The sequence below is a fragment of the Oryza glaberrima genome, chromosome 8 (genome assembly GCF_000147395.1).
Source record: "Oryza glaberrima chromosome 8, OglaRS2, whole genome shotgun sequence".
NCBI lineage: Eukaryota > Viridiplantae > Streptophyta > Magnoliopsida > Poales > Poaceae > Oryza > Oryza glaberrima.
Genome location: NC_068333.1, coordinates 19161596 through 19180274, shown reverse-complemented (window position 1 = coordinate 19180274; position 18679 = coordinate 19161596). Strand labels below are relative to the sequence as shown.

General features: G+C 42.5%; 1 protein-coding gene across 2 annotated transcripts; it reads left to right on the top strand.

Annotated features, from left to right (window-relative positions):
- Window positions 1-230: 230 nt before the first annotated feature.
- Window positions 231-6029, top strand: LOC127782352 (receptor-like protein kinase). 2 transcript variants are annotated; one of them, XM_052309521.1, is made up of 3 exons: window positions 231-558; window positions 1935-4900; window positions 5332-6029. In XM_052309521.1, exons 2-3 carry the CDS (start codon window positions 1942-1944, stop codon window positions 5709-5711), a joined length of 3339 nt encoding a protein of 1112 aa, XP_052165481.1. In that variant the 5' UTR covers window positions 231-558; window positions 1935-1941; the 3' UTR covers window positions 5712-6029. The 2 variants fall into 2 exon arrangements, with proteins under 2 accessions (XP_052165481.1, XP_052165483.1); XM_052309523.1 differs by lacking the exon at window positions 231-558 and adding an exon at window positions 569-895.
- Window positions 6030-18679: the final 12650 nt, after the last annotated feature.

Below are 18679 nucleotides of genomic sequence, written 5' to 3'. Positions count from 1 at the left end.
TATCTACATTAGAAAATATGTGGTATATCCTACTACCTTCTCTGCTATAAAAACTGTACGACACGAACAGCGGTACAGAATAACCCAAACTTTTTCAATCCGAATATAGAAATAAAACCGCCTACAAATCGAGGCATAAAAGGTGTTCACGCCAGAAAAGAAAAGAAACCAATGTGAACATGCACCACACGGGTCCGCGACACCTGCGCATGGGAACAGGGGACGCAGGTTGCAACCTCAAATTCCCATCGCGGATGCGTGTGTGTGAAACCGCCCTCGTCGCCGTCGCCTGGTCCCGTCCCGTGCGCCGCCCCCACACCCGCCATTACTACGACAACCACCTCCACCACCACCACCATCAGAGGAGGCAGGAGCAGTCACACGCACACCTGATCCTGTCGACAGAAAGTGTACTATTACTACTGTTTCTCCAGTGAAAGCAGTGGGTGCTATCGCGGCTTCATCCCTCCCGTACTCCCGTGTGCTGCCGTTTCTTCCGCCATGGACGGCCAACTCTGCCATTAGAGCAGTGCTCGCCTCAATCTTCGCCTTATTCTGGTTCGTACGCTCTTCTTCTTGCTCGTTTATGGTTACAGTTATATCTGCTCTCTTTTGGGCCGGTGTTCTTGTTGTTATATCGTTTGTTTGCTTTCGTCTGGAACTGCTAGCTTGATTCGTGCGTATAGATGCTTCATGACAGAGTTCTTTCTCAGGATATGATTCTGTCTTTCATATTACTTTCTTGCATTGCGCTTAGTTGCTGAGTTTCTTGGTTCTTGATGCTGATTCGGTAGGTTGTAGGGTAATCAGTTATGTCCCCAATGGAGGAGCAAAATTTGGTGCTCTTCATGCTTGAAAGTTGAAACAAACAAACAAACAAAAAAAGCTTTATTAGGTACCATTCTTGCAAATTTGCTGTGCTATTGGTAGCATTGTGGGGATTTCCTCGCAGATGCATATGAAGTTCCACCGCCTCCTGGCCCAAATCTTAGTACTAATGGAACATGGGGGGGTTGAGGAAGATATCGAATTCAACTGTTTTTGCTGGGGAAATCGGAAGAAATGTGCTTTAGCATGTTCGTTCCTCCCCCAAGGCTGAGATCCGGGTTGGGGTGGCTTTGGGGCATCCCTTTCATGGTTTAACTCTTCGCAACTGTTGTGAAAATTAGTGGTGATTTTTCTGAACCAAAGGAGTAAAAAAAACTTCTTTTTAGGACTTGTTGAACATTCTCGGGTTTACTTGGAGAGGAGAAAAAGCAGACTCCGGTTGACTTTTTTTTCTCTTTTTCTGTAAAAGATCTAGTAGTACACATATTTGCATTTGATTATGTAAAATACCAATTGGTTTTCTCTTGGTAGAATTTGGTGGCCTGGGCCGGAGATACATTAATGCTTGTGTATGAAATTATGCTAGCAATTGTATGGTTATGCTACTTTAATGTTTATGTATATTTCCCGTACATATGTAGAAGCTCTAATATATCTTTGATTAATTTGGAAAAAAAAAGACATTTGGACATCAATATGGTGACCCTTAATTATGACTAGAAAAGCATAACCAATCAGGTATGGTTTATTATTTAAAACATTTTTATACTCAAAAGATAAGAAAATATACTGAAAAGAGGTAAAACCATACCAGCAAGTCTAATTAAGTATTGGTTCTCAAAAATTTTAATAATACTAGTACATAGTAGTATTAGTGTACTACTGTACTAGCCCATACCACTCAACTGCATGGGTCGCTGTTGCAGTTTCGCACAAGCTACTTCCTTCTAAAATTGTGCTGTTTGACAAATGATTACAGAAAAGTTTGTTATTTGGTACTCAAGAGGGAGTATGCATTCATGAGACAATTCTAGGAACCGCCTTTTTTTCCCACATGAAGTAGAGATCTAATAAGCTTCTGCTGACTGCCGTTCAATGTTTTTCAGGCACAAAATGAGGCTGGTTGTGTGGCACTGGTTTTTCTTCTTCTTCTTCACTTCTGTTTCATCGTCTTGGAGTTTGACTTCAGATGGTCTAGCCCTTCTTTCTCTGTCTAGGGATCTCATATTACCTCATTCCATAAGCTCCACTTGGAAAGCTTCTGATACAACTCCTTGTAATTGGGATGGGGTTTCCTGCAACAAAAAGAATAGTGTGGTTTCTCTTGACCTGTCATCTTCTGGAGTTTCTGGTTCTCTTGGACCCCAAATAGGACTTATGAAGAGCCTACAAGTACTCAGTTTGTCAAATAACAGCATATCTGGTTCAATCCCTCAAGAATTGGGCAATTGTAGCATGCTTGATCAATTGGATTTGTCCAGTAACAGTTTTTCTGGTGAGATACCAGCATCCCTTGGCGACATCAAAAAGCTTTCGTCTCTCTCTTTGTACAGTAACTCCCTCACTGGTGAAATACCAGAGGGGTTGTTCAAGAATCAGTTTCTGGAGCAAGTGTACCTCCATTACAATAAACTCAGTGGTTCTATCCCCTTGACAGTTGGAGAAATGACTAGCCTTAGGTACCTGTGGCTGCATGGCAATAAATTATCTGGAGTTCTACCAGATTCAATTGGCAACTGCACCAAGTTGGAGGAGCTCTATCTACTAGATAATCAATTGAGTGGGAGTCTTCCGAAAACCTTGAGCTATATCAAAGGACTGAAGATTTTCGATATTACCGCAAATAGTTTCACAGGTGAGATCACATTTAGTTTTGAGGATTGCAAGCTTGAGGTATTCATATTGTCATTCAATCAGATTAGCAACGAAATTCCATCATGGCTAGGGAATTGTAGTAGCTTGACACAGCTTGCACTTGTCAACAATAATATATCTGGCCAGATTCCATCGTCTCTGGGTTTATTGAGAAACCTCTCTCAACTTTTACTTTCTGAGAACTCACTTTCTGGGCCAATTCCTCCTGAGATAGGTAACTGCCAGTTGCTGGTGTGGCTGGAGTTGGATGCAAACCAGCTCAATGGCACTGTTCCTAAAGAGCTGGCAAATCTGAGAAAATTGGAGAAACTCTTTCTGTTTGAAAACCGCCTCATTGGGGAGTTCCCTGAGGATATTTGGAGCATCAAGAGCCTGCAAAGTGTCCTTATCTATGAAAACAGTTTTACTGGGAGGCTACCTCCAGTGCTAGCTGAGCTGAAGTTCCTGAAGAACATTACACTTTTCAACAATTTCTTCACTGGAGTTATACCACCAGATTTGGGTATTAATAGTCGTTTAACCCAAATTGATTTCACAAACAACAGTTTTGTTGGTGGAATACCGCCTAACATTTGTTCAGGGAAAAGATTGAGAATTTTGGACTTGGGGCTTAATCTTCTCAATGGTAGCATCCCATCCAATGTTATGGACTGCCCAAGTTTGGAACGATTTATTCTCCAAAACAACAATCTAAGTGGGCCCATTCCACAATTTAGGAACTGTGCAAATCTGAGCTATATAGATCTGAGTCATAATTCCTTAAGTGGCAACATTCCAGCAAGCTTGGGGAGATGTGTAAATATTACGATGATAAAATGGTCAGAAAACAAGTTGGTTGGTCCAATACCATCTGAAATTAGAGACTTGGTGAATTTGAGAGTGCTAAACCTCTCGCAAAACAGCCTGCAAGGTGTTCTTCCAGTGCAGATTTCTAGTTGCTCCAAGCTGTACTTGCTTGACTTGAGTTTCAACTCTTTGAATGGTTCGGCACTCACAACCGTAAGCAACCTTAAGTTTCTGTCACAACTACGGTTACAAGAGAATAAATTCAGTGGAGGCATACCTGATTCCCTCTCGCAGTTGGATATGCTTATTGAGCTGCAACTTGGTGGCAACGTTCTTGGGGGCAGTATCCCTTCATCGTTAGGAAGGTTGGTAAAACTGGGCATTGCATTGAATATTAGTAGCAATGGACTCGTTGGTGGCATTCCGCCATTATTGAGCAATTTGGTGGAGCTGCAAAGTTTAGATTTGTCACTTAATGGCCTCACTGGAGACCTAGACATGTTAGGAAACTTACAATTACTGCATGTACTGAATGTTTCCTACAATAGATTCAGTGGTCCGGTCCCAGAAAATCTTCTGAATTTTCTGGTTTCCTCACCGAGCTCCTTTAATGGCAATCCAGACCTCTGTATCTCTTGCCATACCAATGGTTCTTATTGCAAGGGGTCTAATGTTTTGAAACCTTGTGGAGAGACCAAAAAACTACACAAACACGTCAAGATTGCTGTTATAGTTATTGGTTCATTGTTCGTTGGAGCAGTTTCCATACTTATACTGAGTTGCATCCTTTTAAAGTTTTATCATCCAAAGACAAAAAATTTAGAATCAGTCAGTACTCTGTTTGAAGGTTCTTCTTCTAAATTAAATGAGGTTATAGAGGCTACTGAAAACTTTGATGACAAATATATCATCGGTACTGGTGCTCATGGAACTGTTTACAAGGCAACACTGAGGTCAGGAGAAGTATATGCTGTAAAGAAGCTTGCAATATCTGCACAGAAAGGTTCGTACAAAAGCATGATCAGAGAACTGAAGACATTAGGCAAAATCAAGCATCGGAACTTGATAAAGCTGAAAGAGTTTTGGTTAAGAAGTGAGTATGGGTTCATGCTTTATGTTTATATGGAGCAAGGTAGCCTTCAAGATGTTCTGCATGGGATCCAACCTCCTCCAAGTTTGGACTGGAGTGTGCGCTATACCATAGCTCTTGGTACTGCCCATGGGCTAGCGTATCTTCATGATGACTGTCAACCTGCAATTATTCACCGAGATATTAAGCCCAGTAATATACTTCTGAATGGGGACATGGTTCCACATATAGCAGATTTTGGCATTGCAAAGCTCATGGACCAGTCTTCTTCTGCTCCACAGACTACTGGAGTTATTGGCACCTTTGGATATATGGCCCCAGGTATGCTTGAAATAAAGCATTCCATGTCTGTTTTTTTTCCCACATTAGCATGCATAATCTGAAGCAACTTGTTGAAATGTCGATGTTTCATAAATTTTCTGCAGTTTCAATCCAATTATACATGGCAGTAACTGCACCCACCCTTATTTCTAACTTGTAAAATGCCATCGAGAACCTGTAGGTGGAAAATGAAAGTGACAACACTGAATACTTAGTCCCTGAAATATAGAATAATAAAATAACTGTAGAATTTTTTTGCTAACTTTGACAATACTATTGGAAAGCCAAAACAACAAAATAATCAGCGACTACAAAATTGTTTAATTATATATTGCCGTCTTACTGTTTTGCTGAGGATAACCCTGAAACTATCAATTCGATATTCATGTTACAGATTTTTATGGGCTGTGCTGTACTGTTGTTCCTTGCAGAGTTGGCATTTTCCACCAGGAGTAGTATCGAGTCCGATGTATACAGCTACGGCGTCATACTCCTTGAGCTGCTAACAAAAAAACAGGCGGTGGATCCCTCGTTCCCCGACAACATGGACATTGTCAGTTGGGTGACCGCAACGCTCAACGGCACCGACCAAATCGAACTCGTCTGCGACTCGACGCTGATGGAGGAAGTCTATGGCACGGTGGAAATAGAGGAAGTCAGCAAGGTCCTGTCCTTGGCTCTTAGGTGCGCAGCGAAGGAAGCGAGCCGAAGGCCGCCCATGGCCGATGTTGTGAAGGAGCTGACTGATGTCAGGAAATCCGCCGGGAAGTTGTCCAAGCCGGAGAAGACGGCCTCCCGGAGCTCGTCCTGACAATAGAATTCATGGTATAACCTAGCCGTTCAGCCCCTCAGGACTCAGATAGCCTGGTACTCTGGTGCAGTTTAGCTGTGTAAAATGTAAAATGTTTGTAACCCCGGTTGTGTTTAGCACTAGTATACGGTTGGTTAGAATGGGGGGCTGGAAAAGTGGCAATTCGATATGGGATTGATTGGAACAGTTCATTCCTAACCATTTTTTGTGTAGTGTAAATGATCTGTGTGCAAGTGTAACTGATTACTGAATGTAGCCTTGACTGGTGTATAACTTACAAGAATTGATAGTTCTTCTGTGCCTTATTTATACTGAAAAGAGGGTCTCATTGTTGTCATCTTTTTTCCTTTGGGAGAGAGCTGATCACTCATCTAGTCATCTTCAGTTATTTGTGTGTACTATTTCTTGCAACGGTGCAGATCAGGTGGTGTTCAAAGTTAACCAAATTCACCAATTCCATGTAAGATACCCGAGTTTCTGTATGTGCATATTCCTGTTCCAGCCCATATATCATGGGCCAAAAGTAGGCCGTAGTCCAGTTCCAGATCATCGTATATGGGCTGGACGTTGGCCATAGGAATAAGTTCAATTTGACTCCCTGAAAAGTGGACCGAATTTGAATCTAACTCGTGACTCTCAACCATAATACTGGAATCCTAAACTGTTAAAACTAGAGCATTCCGACTCCCAGAGCAGTTTTCAAAGCGGTTTTACGCTGACGTGTCACATTGACCACATTCAACAGAGCTGAGTCAGCTTAAGCGTTACACTGGCAGGTGGGCCATGTTTCGGTGGCGACGGCCTATGCGGACGGAGGCGAAGGACGTCCACGACCACCCAGGGGCGGCGAACGTGCTCGCGGTGGCGACGGCGCGGAGCAGAATGCTGGTGAGAGCACCGCTAGCAGGTGGCCTCAGTCCCCTCGAAGCTCTGCTACCGCCTCCTCACCTGAGAAACGCCGAGCTCCTCCGCCTCCCCATGAGACCGATGCCCCTGCGCCGGTCCCAACAATGGGGGAGAAACGCCGCCGTCGTCGCCGTGCGCTTCCCGCCATCCATGTCATCCTAACGCAGGAGCCACCGCTGAGCCGCCAGTCCGGCTCGAACTCGCTGCTCTCCTTCGTGGATTTGGGGATTCCACACCGCAGCTGCTCCCCTAGCTTGCTGTCGATTCGGGGACCGGTTTTTTTCTGCCTGGGCTGGACCGCCGTCACTTTGCTGCCGCAGGCTTCCCCCTCTCCCGCCTCGCCTCGCCCGACCTCCTCCGCTCACGCCGCTCCGCCGCCGCCCAACCTCCTTCGCTCTGGCCTCACTCTGCTCGGCCTCCAAGACGGCCGAGGAGAAGGTAGCCATTGTGCCTCTCTGCTCTAACTTTTGGATCCAGGAGGTCGAGGTGTCCACTACTCCTCCGTTGTGCCATCGACGAGCCGTGTCCCCCCGTATTGCTTCTCCTGGTGGTGCAGGAGACAGTTGACGTCGAGGCACTCGCCGTCGCTATGTTGCATCCTCGCCACTGCCCTGCTGTGGTGCTGCAGAATTTGGGGGAGAGAGGGGAGGGGAAGGGGCCAGTGTGGAAGAGAGAGCAAAGCCCTGCCGTCTCCGCTACCGCTCCCCGTCGTCGTCTCGCCTTCACCGCCGGTACTCCCCGTCGTCGTCCCACCAGTCGCTGTGGTGAAGCTGACCGGGGAGGAAGGGGACTAAAGCTAGAATGAGAGAGAGAGAAAGAGAGAGAGAGAGGGAGAAGGAGGATAGGAGGAATAAGGGATGAGAATGAAATCTGGGCCCATATGCTGACTCAGCAGGATGGACCAAGTTAAAGCGCCACGTCAGTGAAACCTCTCTCTAAAACCACCGAGAGAGTCAAATTGCTTTGGTTTTTATAGTTAAAGGGTCAAGAGATCTAGTATTGTAGTTCAAGGATATAAATCAGATTCGGCCACTAGTTAAGGGAGTTTAAGTGGACTTATTCCTTGGCCATATAGTCTTGTTTTTTGTAGCGCATGCGATGGCCCAGTAGACTAAGCCCAAAAAGATCGCCTCCGCTTGTGTGGGCTGGGCTCTTGCCGGTTTTGTTCAGACTGCTGTGCACGTCTGCACGACACGAGCCACCATTACCAATCTATATGATCCAACAACCAAGACATGTTTTTCACAGAAAATTAACACGCGCACACAGCGGTCATACCAAGTCACCAACCGTCTGCTGTTTTAGCTAGCCTGCACGGCTGCACTCTGCACAATTGTAACCTTTTTTTGGTGCTTCGCAGACAGCAACGTTAACGTAACATGCAGGCTAATACTAGTAATAATTAATTAGCAGGCAGTAGGCAAATCTAATCAGGATTAATTCTTCTGGAGCTACTGCCTATGTCCAAGGACATATGCTATAGCTAGCTCTAACTTTTTACTCGCTTTTCAGTAACCAATGTCCATGGAGATCGATCGATCGACGTCAGTCTTCTAACCCGGCCGGCCGGGACCGCCGCTAATTATAAACCAAAAGATGCACAGTGGTAAGGACGGCGTACGTCGATCGATCAAAGATTCAAGAGAAAGCAAAGCAAAGAAAAAACCCACCCAAAACAGTGGCAATATCGGTCAATTCTATCGATCGATTCGCACGCGCGACGCAGCGAAAAAATAACGCCTAGATCGAGCGCACGGCCGGTATAACAAGGGCTTGTTTGGTTGGTGCCCTGAGCACCAAGCCTATCAAATTTGCATGCCTGAGAGGCACATAACCAGTTCATGAATTTTGCCTGTCCAAACAGCCTGTGACCTTACTTGTTTGGTTGGCCACCATGGCCTGAGAGAGAAGACTACGATTATGCTTCACACAATTACAGCTAAACATGTTTATAGAAAAAAACAAATCTTACCATAAAATTGCATCGTCCCTCCAACCGAAATAAATCTAAACCATGGAAAAATCAATCGAATGCATCAAGAAGAGAATTAGAGGAGAACATGAGAAAAGAGATCCCCAAATCCAACCGCATCAACCTTCCATTATTTCTCACATCTGCATGCTAAGCCTAAGCAAGACCATAAGAATTTCTCACATCTACATGTTAAGCAAGATGAGGACACAAGATCCAGCAGGCGGCGGCAGCCGCTTCGTGTGGACGGCCGGATCCAATGATGTAGCAGAGAAGACGGCATCTGATCTGACTAGGCTTCGTGCGGTTGCGGCGGCGCCAGCATCACACGTTGTCGTCGGCGGTGGCTGTGCTGGCTTCACTCATTGTCGTCGGCGTCGGCGGCGGAGGCGACGGCCTCGTGTGGTGTCGACGGCAGCGGCTGCATTGGCTTCACTCGTCGTCGTTGGCGGCGGCGACGACCTCGTGTGGTGTTGGCAGCGGCGGCTGCGCTGGCATTGGCGGCGACTCGTGTGGTGTCGATGCGACACTGGTTAGCAGCAGCATCCCGTGGCCTGTCTAAAGAGGATTAGGAATGTAACTGTAGAGCGCTGCTACGCTTGGAGCTCAGGCGATCGTTTTTGGTCGCCTGACTCAGGCTAATCCCACGCCATAGGGATTCAGGCCAGGCGAGGGAGAATATGCGTCAGGCTAGCAACCAAACAACCACATGTTATGCTCAGGCTTGTATAAGGTCAGGCAAATTTTCCTCAGGGTAGCAACCAACCAGGCTCTAAATCACGCCATTCACGCGCGCGCGGCGTGTGGTGTGGCAGATCGAGAGGGGACGGCGGCGCACGCGCAATAATCGCCGGAGCGATCGACTTGAGACCAGTGGCAAAACGTGCGCGTGCGCCAAGTTAAGCTAACCCAGCGATCATCTCGATCAAAAGACGTGCACGATCGGTGGCTCGGTGCTCACCTTGGCGTTGCGAATTCGCGATGGATATGTGCAAGCGTGCGTATGTGCTCTTGGGTGGGATGGACCAGCCTACATAACCGGACAGTGGCATAGTGGAATATATATATGTCGATATGATCGATCCGAGCTAGTAATATAATCCAATGTAGCTAGCGCTTGATTCCTCTATCTGTTGCCTGTTCAGAACGTGCACTCTGAAGTATGATGACGCCGCATCGATCATCCTAGGGAACTGAATTAATAGACTCACTAGGATTCATCTCTGATTTTTTTTTTCCAAAATATACTCCCCAAACCCAAAAAATTTGTCCAAAATATAACTCTTCACATACTCTCTGATCTTAACTAACACTCAGAATTTATCCCATATATAGAAATTATTCTAAAATATAGGACATTTTTTTTATTGATGTTAAATGTGTGCTATACCGATATTTTGGTAGTTTTCTCTAAAAAAATATTTTGGTAATTTAAATAGTAGACGTGGTGGTTTTGGTTTGAAGCCAAATCATTGGAATTGCCAGTATGGCAATACCCAATTAGGCATTTTCTAGATTCTACTTAAAGTTTGCACCCTAATGTAGCATCAAACCAAATACAACTATATCCTATCAAAGAATTGGTAGTCCAAAACTTATCTAGGCCTTGACACTACCAAAAGTATTTCACCAAACATATCCATAGCTACTTCATCTAATCCCAAATAGTATCTATTTCTCAATAATTTATATCTTCTTAATTTTCGTGAAAAAATGACTTATAAAGTGATTATATTTTACTTCCTCCATCCCAAATATATTAGTCTGACATTTAAATTTTATCCTAAAAATATATTTATATTTTTAGCTGCTCTATCATCTCAACCAACTAGCATATAACTATTTCCTATTTAGTTTTTTCCACATAATTTTTTATCTCAAACAATCACAACCATCTCATATAATTCCATATATTCTTAATGACCATAAATAAAAAACTTTAAAAGTACTTCTATTCTGGTTTGTGAGGAGGGAGAAACCATATGAAATAGAACTTAGGGGGTGTTTAGATTTAGGGGTGTAAAGTTTTGGCGTGTCACATCGGGTGGTATATAGGCTATCGCATGGGGTGTTCGGCACTAATAGAAAACTAATTACAAAATCCGTTAGTAAACAGCGAGATGAATTTATTAAACCTAATTAATCTGTCATTAGCAAATGTTTACTGTAGCACCACATTGTCAAATCATAGAGCAATTAGACTTAAAAAATTTGTCTTGCAAATTAGTCGGAATTTGTGTAACTAGTTATTTTTAGCCTACGTTTAATACTTTATGCACATGTTCAATCGTTTGATGTGACATGGTGAAAAATTTTGACATGGGATATAAAGAGGGCCTCAATTGTGCTAGCTGTCACATGCGTGCATCATTCTCAGTACGGTACGATGCCACGGGTCCCCACAATTTAACTCGTGAAGCACCACATTCTAGACCGTCTATCATGCAAATATTGCCTACGACGTCGGGGTCGGTGAGTCGGTGATCAGCTTCTTCGCTCGCCGGTCGGTCGTCTCCTTTTAAGGCGTATCACCTGCCAGGACAGCAATCTGATCGAACGCCAGTTACAAAAGAGTAGTAGTACTACTAGAGCAGGTACAATAGCAGGCTATTAGCCAGCTATAAACATATTTTAATGAGATAAGCAATGAGAGAGAAGAGCAGCGGGCTATAGATCTGTAGGTAGCTGCAGCACGGATTCTAAGATGCACTATGTGTACGATATATGGGACCATATATTAATAGTATCGTAAGTAACTATCGTATGAATTGACTATTAGATTGGCTATAGATGAATTAGAGTTAGTAGTGGGTTGTACTATTATACTTGCTCTTAGCGGTGTCCAGCATATATTACGTACTACTCTGGTACTTCGTACGTCCTGTTTAACAGTGCCATCTGTCCTGTAAAATTCAGTGAGCTTAGAGTAGCTTGCAGTGTCTGTCAATGTTGCATTGGTTGGGCGTTGAGACAACGACGGACTGCTTAACTATAGCTTTGCTAGCTGCCTACTAGCTAGCTGCACATACCACATGACATAATAATGGTTGGCCATTGGTGACCATCTGATCGATCTGGGTACGTTACCAAAACAGAACAGTTGAATTGAAACTGATAATAGGAGGAGTAGTGGTACTACATAACGTGCGTGTCGGCCTCCTCGAGTGATTTTGCACGCGAGCTAGCGTTTCTGGGTCTAATATAGTACAAGTAATACCTGACGCTGCATGTGTTCACTTTTGATCATTTTCACGTGCCTAGTTGACGTACACTCGGTACCTCTCAGCATATATAGGCAGTGGCTAGAGCTAAGCTAGCTAGACCAAGTTAATGAGTGTAAAAGCTAACCATGTTGCATGTTTAGCTTGGTTTAGAGCAAGTATAATAGTTATGTGGAGGAGAGATGTAATAAAAAGTTAAGGGTATTGGCTCTCATACAACAGCTAGCTTAACACAACCTCTAAGACAAATACAATTAATGTATAAGTGAGAGATAGAGAGATGAGAAGAAAATTGTAGCCAACTTTATAGCTAATCTATTATATGTGTTGGCTTTAATATTGGCTAATAGTAGGAAGTGAGCTCTATTATTATCCTTGCTCTTGGCTAGGCAGCACAGCGATTAATGACTGTGCCGGAACAAGAGGCCATGAGACACATTAGTGTACCACTTGCAGGAGGACAGCAAGACCGGCACCCCGGAGGCCGGCTAAGCTTGACGCTTGAGAAACAAGGCTGGTAACCACCCACGGAGAATACACGGCATCGTCGGCCTTACAGCGCGTAACTTCTAGGTACAGCGACATCCAACTTCGACGTGCTCATCTAAAAGCCCTGGATGCCAAGAAAATGCAAAACCTCCATATGAAAACCTTAGACAAACTAGCAATCCGAGGATGACCAAATGGCTCCATCTTTACCGCTAGACCCAATAGATGGCCCTACACCTCCTCGATGGTACATGAATGGTGGGAGGCAAGCGCCAAAGCAGGTAATGTGCATGTTGGTCCTTCTAGTTTCATGAGAGATTTGGAATTAAAGAAACCAGAGGACCTTTCAGCACATGGAGCTCTCGGTGCCCAACTTAGTCTCCAAAATTGTGGTGGAGACCAAAACGTGGGCCTTGCGGACGCTAGAAAACCAACCGCTTGGTTAGCTTAATTAGTCGCTAGACTGGTTTTCTAGTTGTATCTTGTATATATTTTTTTCTCTATACAGTTTTCTCCTACAATGTTCAAAGTAATTGACACTCGTTGATTTTTTTTAAAGAAAAAAAAAGAAAAGAGAAACAAGGCTGGTATAATCTCGATTACGATCTCAGGTTTTCTCGATCTGGTCGTAACGATTGAGATATGGAAGAAGACACGGACACCGTACGTACAGTAACGGGACGTGGTGATGCACAGGGATCGCGACAGAGAAACCCGTTGGGTCAAAGCGTTTGATCGATGAGGCAGCTGGGTAGCCAGGACCAACGCTAGCTTTTGCTTCAGGTGCGAGTGACAGATAGGTTGGTGGTGCGCTTGCATTCACGCACGCAGCTACGCCCAACGACCAACCATCGAGAGTCAGTGACCATTGACCAACCACGTACGCGCCCCGTGCCGTGTGTTTCGCGTGGTGTCAGTCTCACCGGTCAAAAAACCGGGACCCCCCCCCCCCCCCCCCCCCCCCCCTCTACGTGCTCGCGCGCGTGCGCTTGCTTGCTGGCCTGGTCGCCTCCTACCGAGATCTGCACGCGCGCGGCCGGTGGCATTGCAGCAGAAACGCCGGCGAGCCTCTGTGTCGTCACGGCCTGGATGAATGAATGAACCCACGCATGCCCGAACGTACGACGGCCGAAAGGCCGGGGTACGGCGACCGGCCGGTCGGGCAGCGAAATTCCAGAGGCTGGAACTCTTGGAAGATCTTGCCGGGCCCGGGCGATCGATTTTCCCTGTCGACTTTGACGAACGAACAGGCTGTTAGATTAATTAGATTCCGGTACGTGCTAGTTGTGGTTCATCCATCAGGGAGATCTTCCCTCTTTTTGAGGATTTTTACGGTACTCTATACAAATATATACGTGTAGCATGAACAATTCAATGGTGTAGATTCATCTGATTTTTCTCTAGATTAGTTTGCAGCATAAATTGAAAATGGTATATTTATTTTTTTCATCTTTTTACATAAGGGTATTTTTATATTTTCGCGTTTCCATCCTTGGTCAAATCCGGCTCAAGAGAAATCCGCTCGAGAGAATTCTGCAAGCGCTTGAGCCGAACTCGATGCCATCGGCGACGGTGTGCCCCAGCCTCTCGTTCGCCCGGTCGCCAACCCCAGCTGCATTGAGAAATTGTACGGATAGCCATCGTCGTTTTCATTTTGTATGATTGTCTCCTGGTGTCGGGTCCATGCAGGGATTGATTGAACTAGCAAATAATCCCATCATAAACTAATTGAACGAGAAATCAACATAGTAGATACTGAGAACTAACTTAATATGTCTGGCAACAAAATATGAACTAACTAGTCATCTATCAATTTCATGGATCATGGGCTATGCATGTCAAAACTTAATGGTGCTAATATTTCTAGATGCAAGTGCGACCAAAAAAAATCTCTACTACCGATGGAAAATTACTCCCAATGAAAATAAATCTCAATTTTAAATGACTAAACAACCTTTTCAGATTTTTAACAAATACCAAACCTACCTATATACCAACAGTCTTCTTTTTTTCCCTCTTCCTTTTCTAGGCGTACGGGTTCGTTTGTTTTGAAGGATTGTGGTTGCACCAAATCTCGTCTGCAGGCTGGAGTAGTACACGTACGACAATATGGCATATGTATAGTCCCTTTCAAATCAAAACTATAGTTGATACATCGATATTTTGGGATTACGGAAAGGAATAGCTATACAATTTTTTATAGAAAATTGCTCTAAAATCTTCACATACAACTACATTATAATTATATATTGTAATTAATTACATTGTAATTTACATATAACTACAATATATCTTATATAGTGTAATTACATTATTTTGAAGAAAAACACGCACTAGCGCAATGGTAGCCCTGCTAGTCGTGTGAAGCCGAAATGGTAGGATTAAATCTCCTACCAGTGCACGCTTTGAATTTTTTTTCCATCCCTAATTCAACATATTCTCTATAGGATTTCAGTCGATTGAAATCTAGCGATTTTTCTCTAGGATTTTTGTCCATAGAAATCTAGCAATATAATTCTGTTACAGAAGGTAATTCAAAAGATTTTCTCCAGGATTTCTACCGACAGAAATCTAATGATTCCGTTACAGAAACTATGAGGTAGATTTCCATTCTATTATAGAAACTATGAGAGAGATTTTCGTTACAGAAAATATGAGGGTTTTGGTAGGATCTATCCTCTAACAGTGCGCTCTTTGATTTTTGCCATTTCTAGTTCAATAGAAACTAGGAGGGCTTTTTAGAACAGTGGAACACACGGATGAAGATTGCTTCCTCCCCAACCGCTAGGAGAGCAGAGGGTAGATCAGTAGATGCACAGTAAGACATATATAGGCAGATAGACCTATCCGTCTATGGTAACCAAAGAACACATCTATGTATCATTGATACATAAAGTTTACTAGTTCCATTGTTTGATTATTAGCTTCTCAACCACCGCCAAAATTTATGAGCAACTAAATAGGATGAGAGTGCTGACTATATATATAAAGATGCCCATATAGAATTGGGTGCCCACTTAGAGCTGAGGTACAGGTCCGTAGGGGTGGGATTTTGGTTTCATCGAGAATTTTGATTTGGTCTTTTAAAAATTTTGGTCATCCAATTATAAGCGATTGAATGCTTTATGGGATATAATGAACACCAAGCTATTATGTTTTGGTAACTTTGGCCAGTTTTTAAGCATGACCGATTAATTTCAAGACATAAAAAAACATAATATTCTCTGTTTTAAAATAACTTTATCTTTAAGCTTAGGTGTTCAAAACAAGATAGAGAGAAAAAACATTGTAAAGTATCACTTATTAATATGAAAATGGTATTGGTAGGCGCATAGGTAAGAGACCCTGCCCCCGGGCAGGGAGTGCCCTCCCCTCTCCTTCCGCATCTTTGGACAATAAAACTTTATTTTTTAGGAGAGGACAATAAAACTTCACAAGATAAAACAAACAAACACCAAGTATGTAACATACCCAAAATTCGATTTTCAAATTTTGACTTCAATAAAACAATAAAAATGCGTTTCCAACTATATGACTAAAATTTTTCCGTTAAATGACCTAGGTGAAACTAATATGACTAGATCCCATGTGAAAATTTGTGAATAATTTAAAACCTTTTCCTTTCTAACCTAAAATTAAAAAAATATATAGTGAGTGCTATCATTTGCATTAGTGCTTTGTGAGGTTTGATCGGGTATTACGCGTGTATGGATCTCACTCTTCCAAAATCATGTGGTGATCACAATAAACATTGGACAATATGATTTTCGGGTGTCCTAACAAAGTATATATCAGGGTGATCTTCTCTTTTCTTTTTCCCTCTCTTTTTGATCGTACGTGTCTGTATGTTTTAAACTTTTGAAGAGTTGTGGTTGTACCTAATCTGCGAGGGTGCTAGACTGCTAGTGGTACATGACAATCTCTTTTGAAACTACGATGGAACTATAGATTAGCTAGCTAGCTAGCTGAGGCCTCCATGGAGCTACAAAAACTATGAGGACCTTTCCGGAAAAAGTCGACACAACAACCACCATACTAGTAGAACACAGTGGAACACGAGGACAGAGATTGTGCTGATGTGCTCCCCTCCCCAGCCTCCAGGAAGGCAGGGACCCCATTCATGTAGGCCATTCGTATAGTTGTAAACTATATAAGACGCACGGACTATTATTGCTACTGATAATGTAAGTATTATAATTCTAAATAATATGTTAATGTTAAATATGTTAGTTAACTTCTGCTTGTATCAAAATAAAAATCCACATAAGCTACAGCTTACTAATTATTGATTTCTAATTTTAGAATTAAATTAATAGAACACTAAATTGAGAGTCCAAGATATATACGAGATCATATTAATTTTGTAATTATGAATTTAATAATTATTAAATTAGAATCAATGTTATTTTCACGTTCATGATTTAGGGTCTGTTTGGTACAATTCCAACTCCTAAATATTGCTCCAGGAGTTGAGTCTGGAATGGAGTTGTGGAGCTGCCTAAACCCAGCTCCACAACTCTAGTACATTTTATGAGAGAGCTCCACCCAACTCTACTCCTAGTTTTGGTGGAGCTGGAACTGTTTGGCTGAGCTCCAGCTCCAGGAGGGGTGGAGTTGGAGTTGGAGCTGTGCCAAACAGGCCCTTATTTAGTACTTGCTCTCACTATTTACGAACGCGATAATACGATTATCAAATTAATGTCCAGATATTTGTGGTTATTGTTGGAAGCTCTTTTGAAATGTCCAATTAATATATGTATAGATAGATATAGATTTAAAATACAAATAGGTATATTAGTGTACTGTTGTGTAAAGTCACATGTTTCTATTCAGAATACATGACTGTATTTCTTATAAATCTTTAATATTTTTACATTACAATCTAGATCAGTCATAATCATAGAATTGTTTTCTACTAGTTTAATACTCACAAATAACAGTGGATTGCACACTGAGAACGTGCCATGCTAATAGCTAAAATAATGTGCATCGTATCCAATAAAGGGGTGGCGCCTGCAGTAAATGGCTGAAAATCTTGCAGTCAAGATTCTGTTGTAAAAAGTACTTAGCGCTTAAAATACACGGTAATGCCTTAGTCCACACCTTAGGCTAATTTACTACTATATTGTTTGATGTAGAGAATGACGAGGCACGCTGATGTGGATAAGATCACTCAGTTAAGTAGGCCCCCTGACTTGTATGAAAACCTAAGGAATTTGGAGAATTCACTGGTGGAGAAACCATCTTTCGTTGGTCGGACTAATTCCACAATAGTCCTGGTTGTAACAAAAACCGGGACTAAAGATGATATTTAGTCCCGGTTAAAAAGGGTAACGGGCATATTTGATCACCAACCGGGACTAAAGATGATCTTTGTCCCGGTTCAAATGCTGTCAGGTCTTGGCAGGCCCCCCCGGGATCTTTAGTCCCGGTTGGTATCGTAACTTTAGTCCCGGTTGGTGTTACCAACCGAGACTAAAGATCACGGCGATCTTTAGCCCCGGTTCATAACACCAACCGGGACTAAAGTCCCACCCCTATATATATGTCTTCTTCCTCCTCCAGCCCGAGCAAGCTTCAAAATTTCTTCAAAAAAAAAGAGGGGAGGTCATGCCAAAATTTCTAGTGAATTTATTTTGGTGATTATATAAAAATCGGAGGTGCCTAAAAGGTTAGCAACTTCATCCTCCAATGTTTTTTTTTTCATATTACATTTAGAGCTATGTTTTGCACACTTTTTTGTCTCCAAAATTTTGTTGTTAGTTGATGAGAGAGAAAATTTGTGTGGGGAAGAAAGAATATATAGAAATTTAGTTTATTTGCTAAAGAAGGTTTTATAAAATAGTTGAGAAGGAAAATATAGTGAAAGTTAATCTTGAATAATAGAAAACAAACTAAAATGAAAAATTAAAATAAGTACAACACATTAATATTAGTTTAAAACTTTATAAATAGTAAATATATAATTATTTGCTGTAATATTTCATAATTTTTGTATGAATAATGATATGTCATTATTGTGTGACTGTTGAAAGAGTTTGTAATTATTTTATAATTATTGTATGACTGTCATTATTGTACGAATAATTATGTATGTACGATTTTTTTTCATGTCATGTAGATGGATCGGCAATGGATGTACGCTGACCGGCGGTCCAAAGAGTTTATTGACGACATGCATTATTTTTTGAGAGTGGCCGAAGCTAACAGGCAAAAGGGTTTTATTTTTTGTCCATGCAATAAGTGTAAGAATCAGAAGGAGTATTCTGCATTCAGGACTATTCATTTCCACTTGTTTGAGTCGGGGTTCATGCCAAGCTATAATTGTTGGATATCCCACGGAGAGCAAGGTGTTGAAATGGAAGAAGATGAAATGGAAG

Excerpts from the sequence above, each read along its gene's own strand:
- LOC127782352 (XM_052309521.1), top strand. The coding sequence starts at position 1,942 with ATGAGGCTGGTTGTGTGGCACTGGTTTTTCTTCTTCTTCTTCACTTCT. Across the intron at positions 4,901-5,331 it reads CTTTGGATATATGGCCCCAG|AGTTGGCATTTTCCACCAGG; the intron begins GTATGCTTGAAA and ends TGTTCCTTGCAG.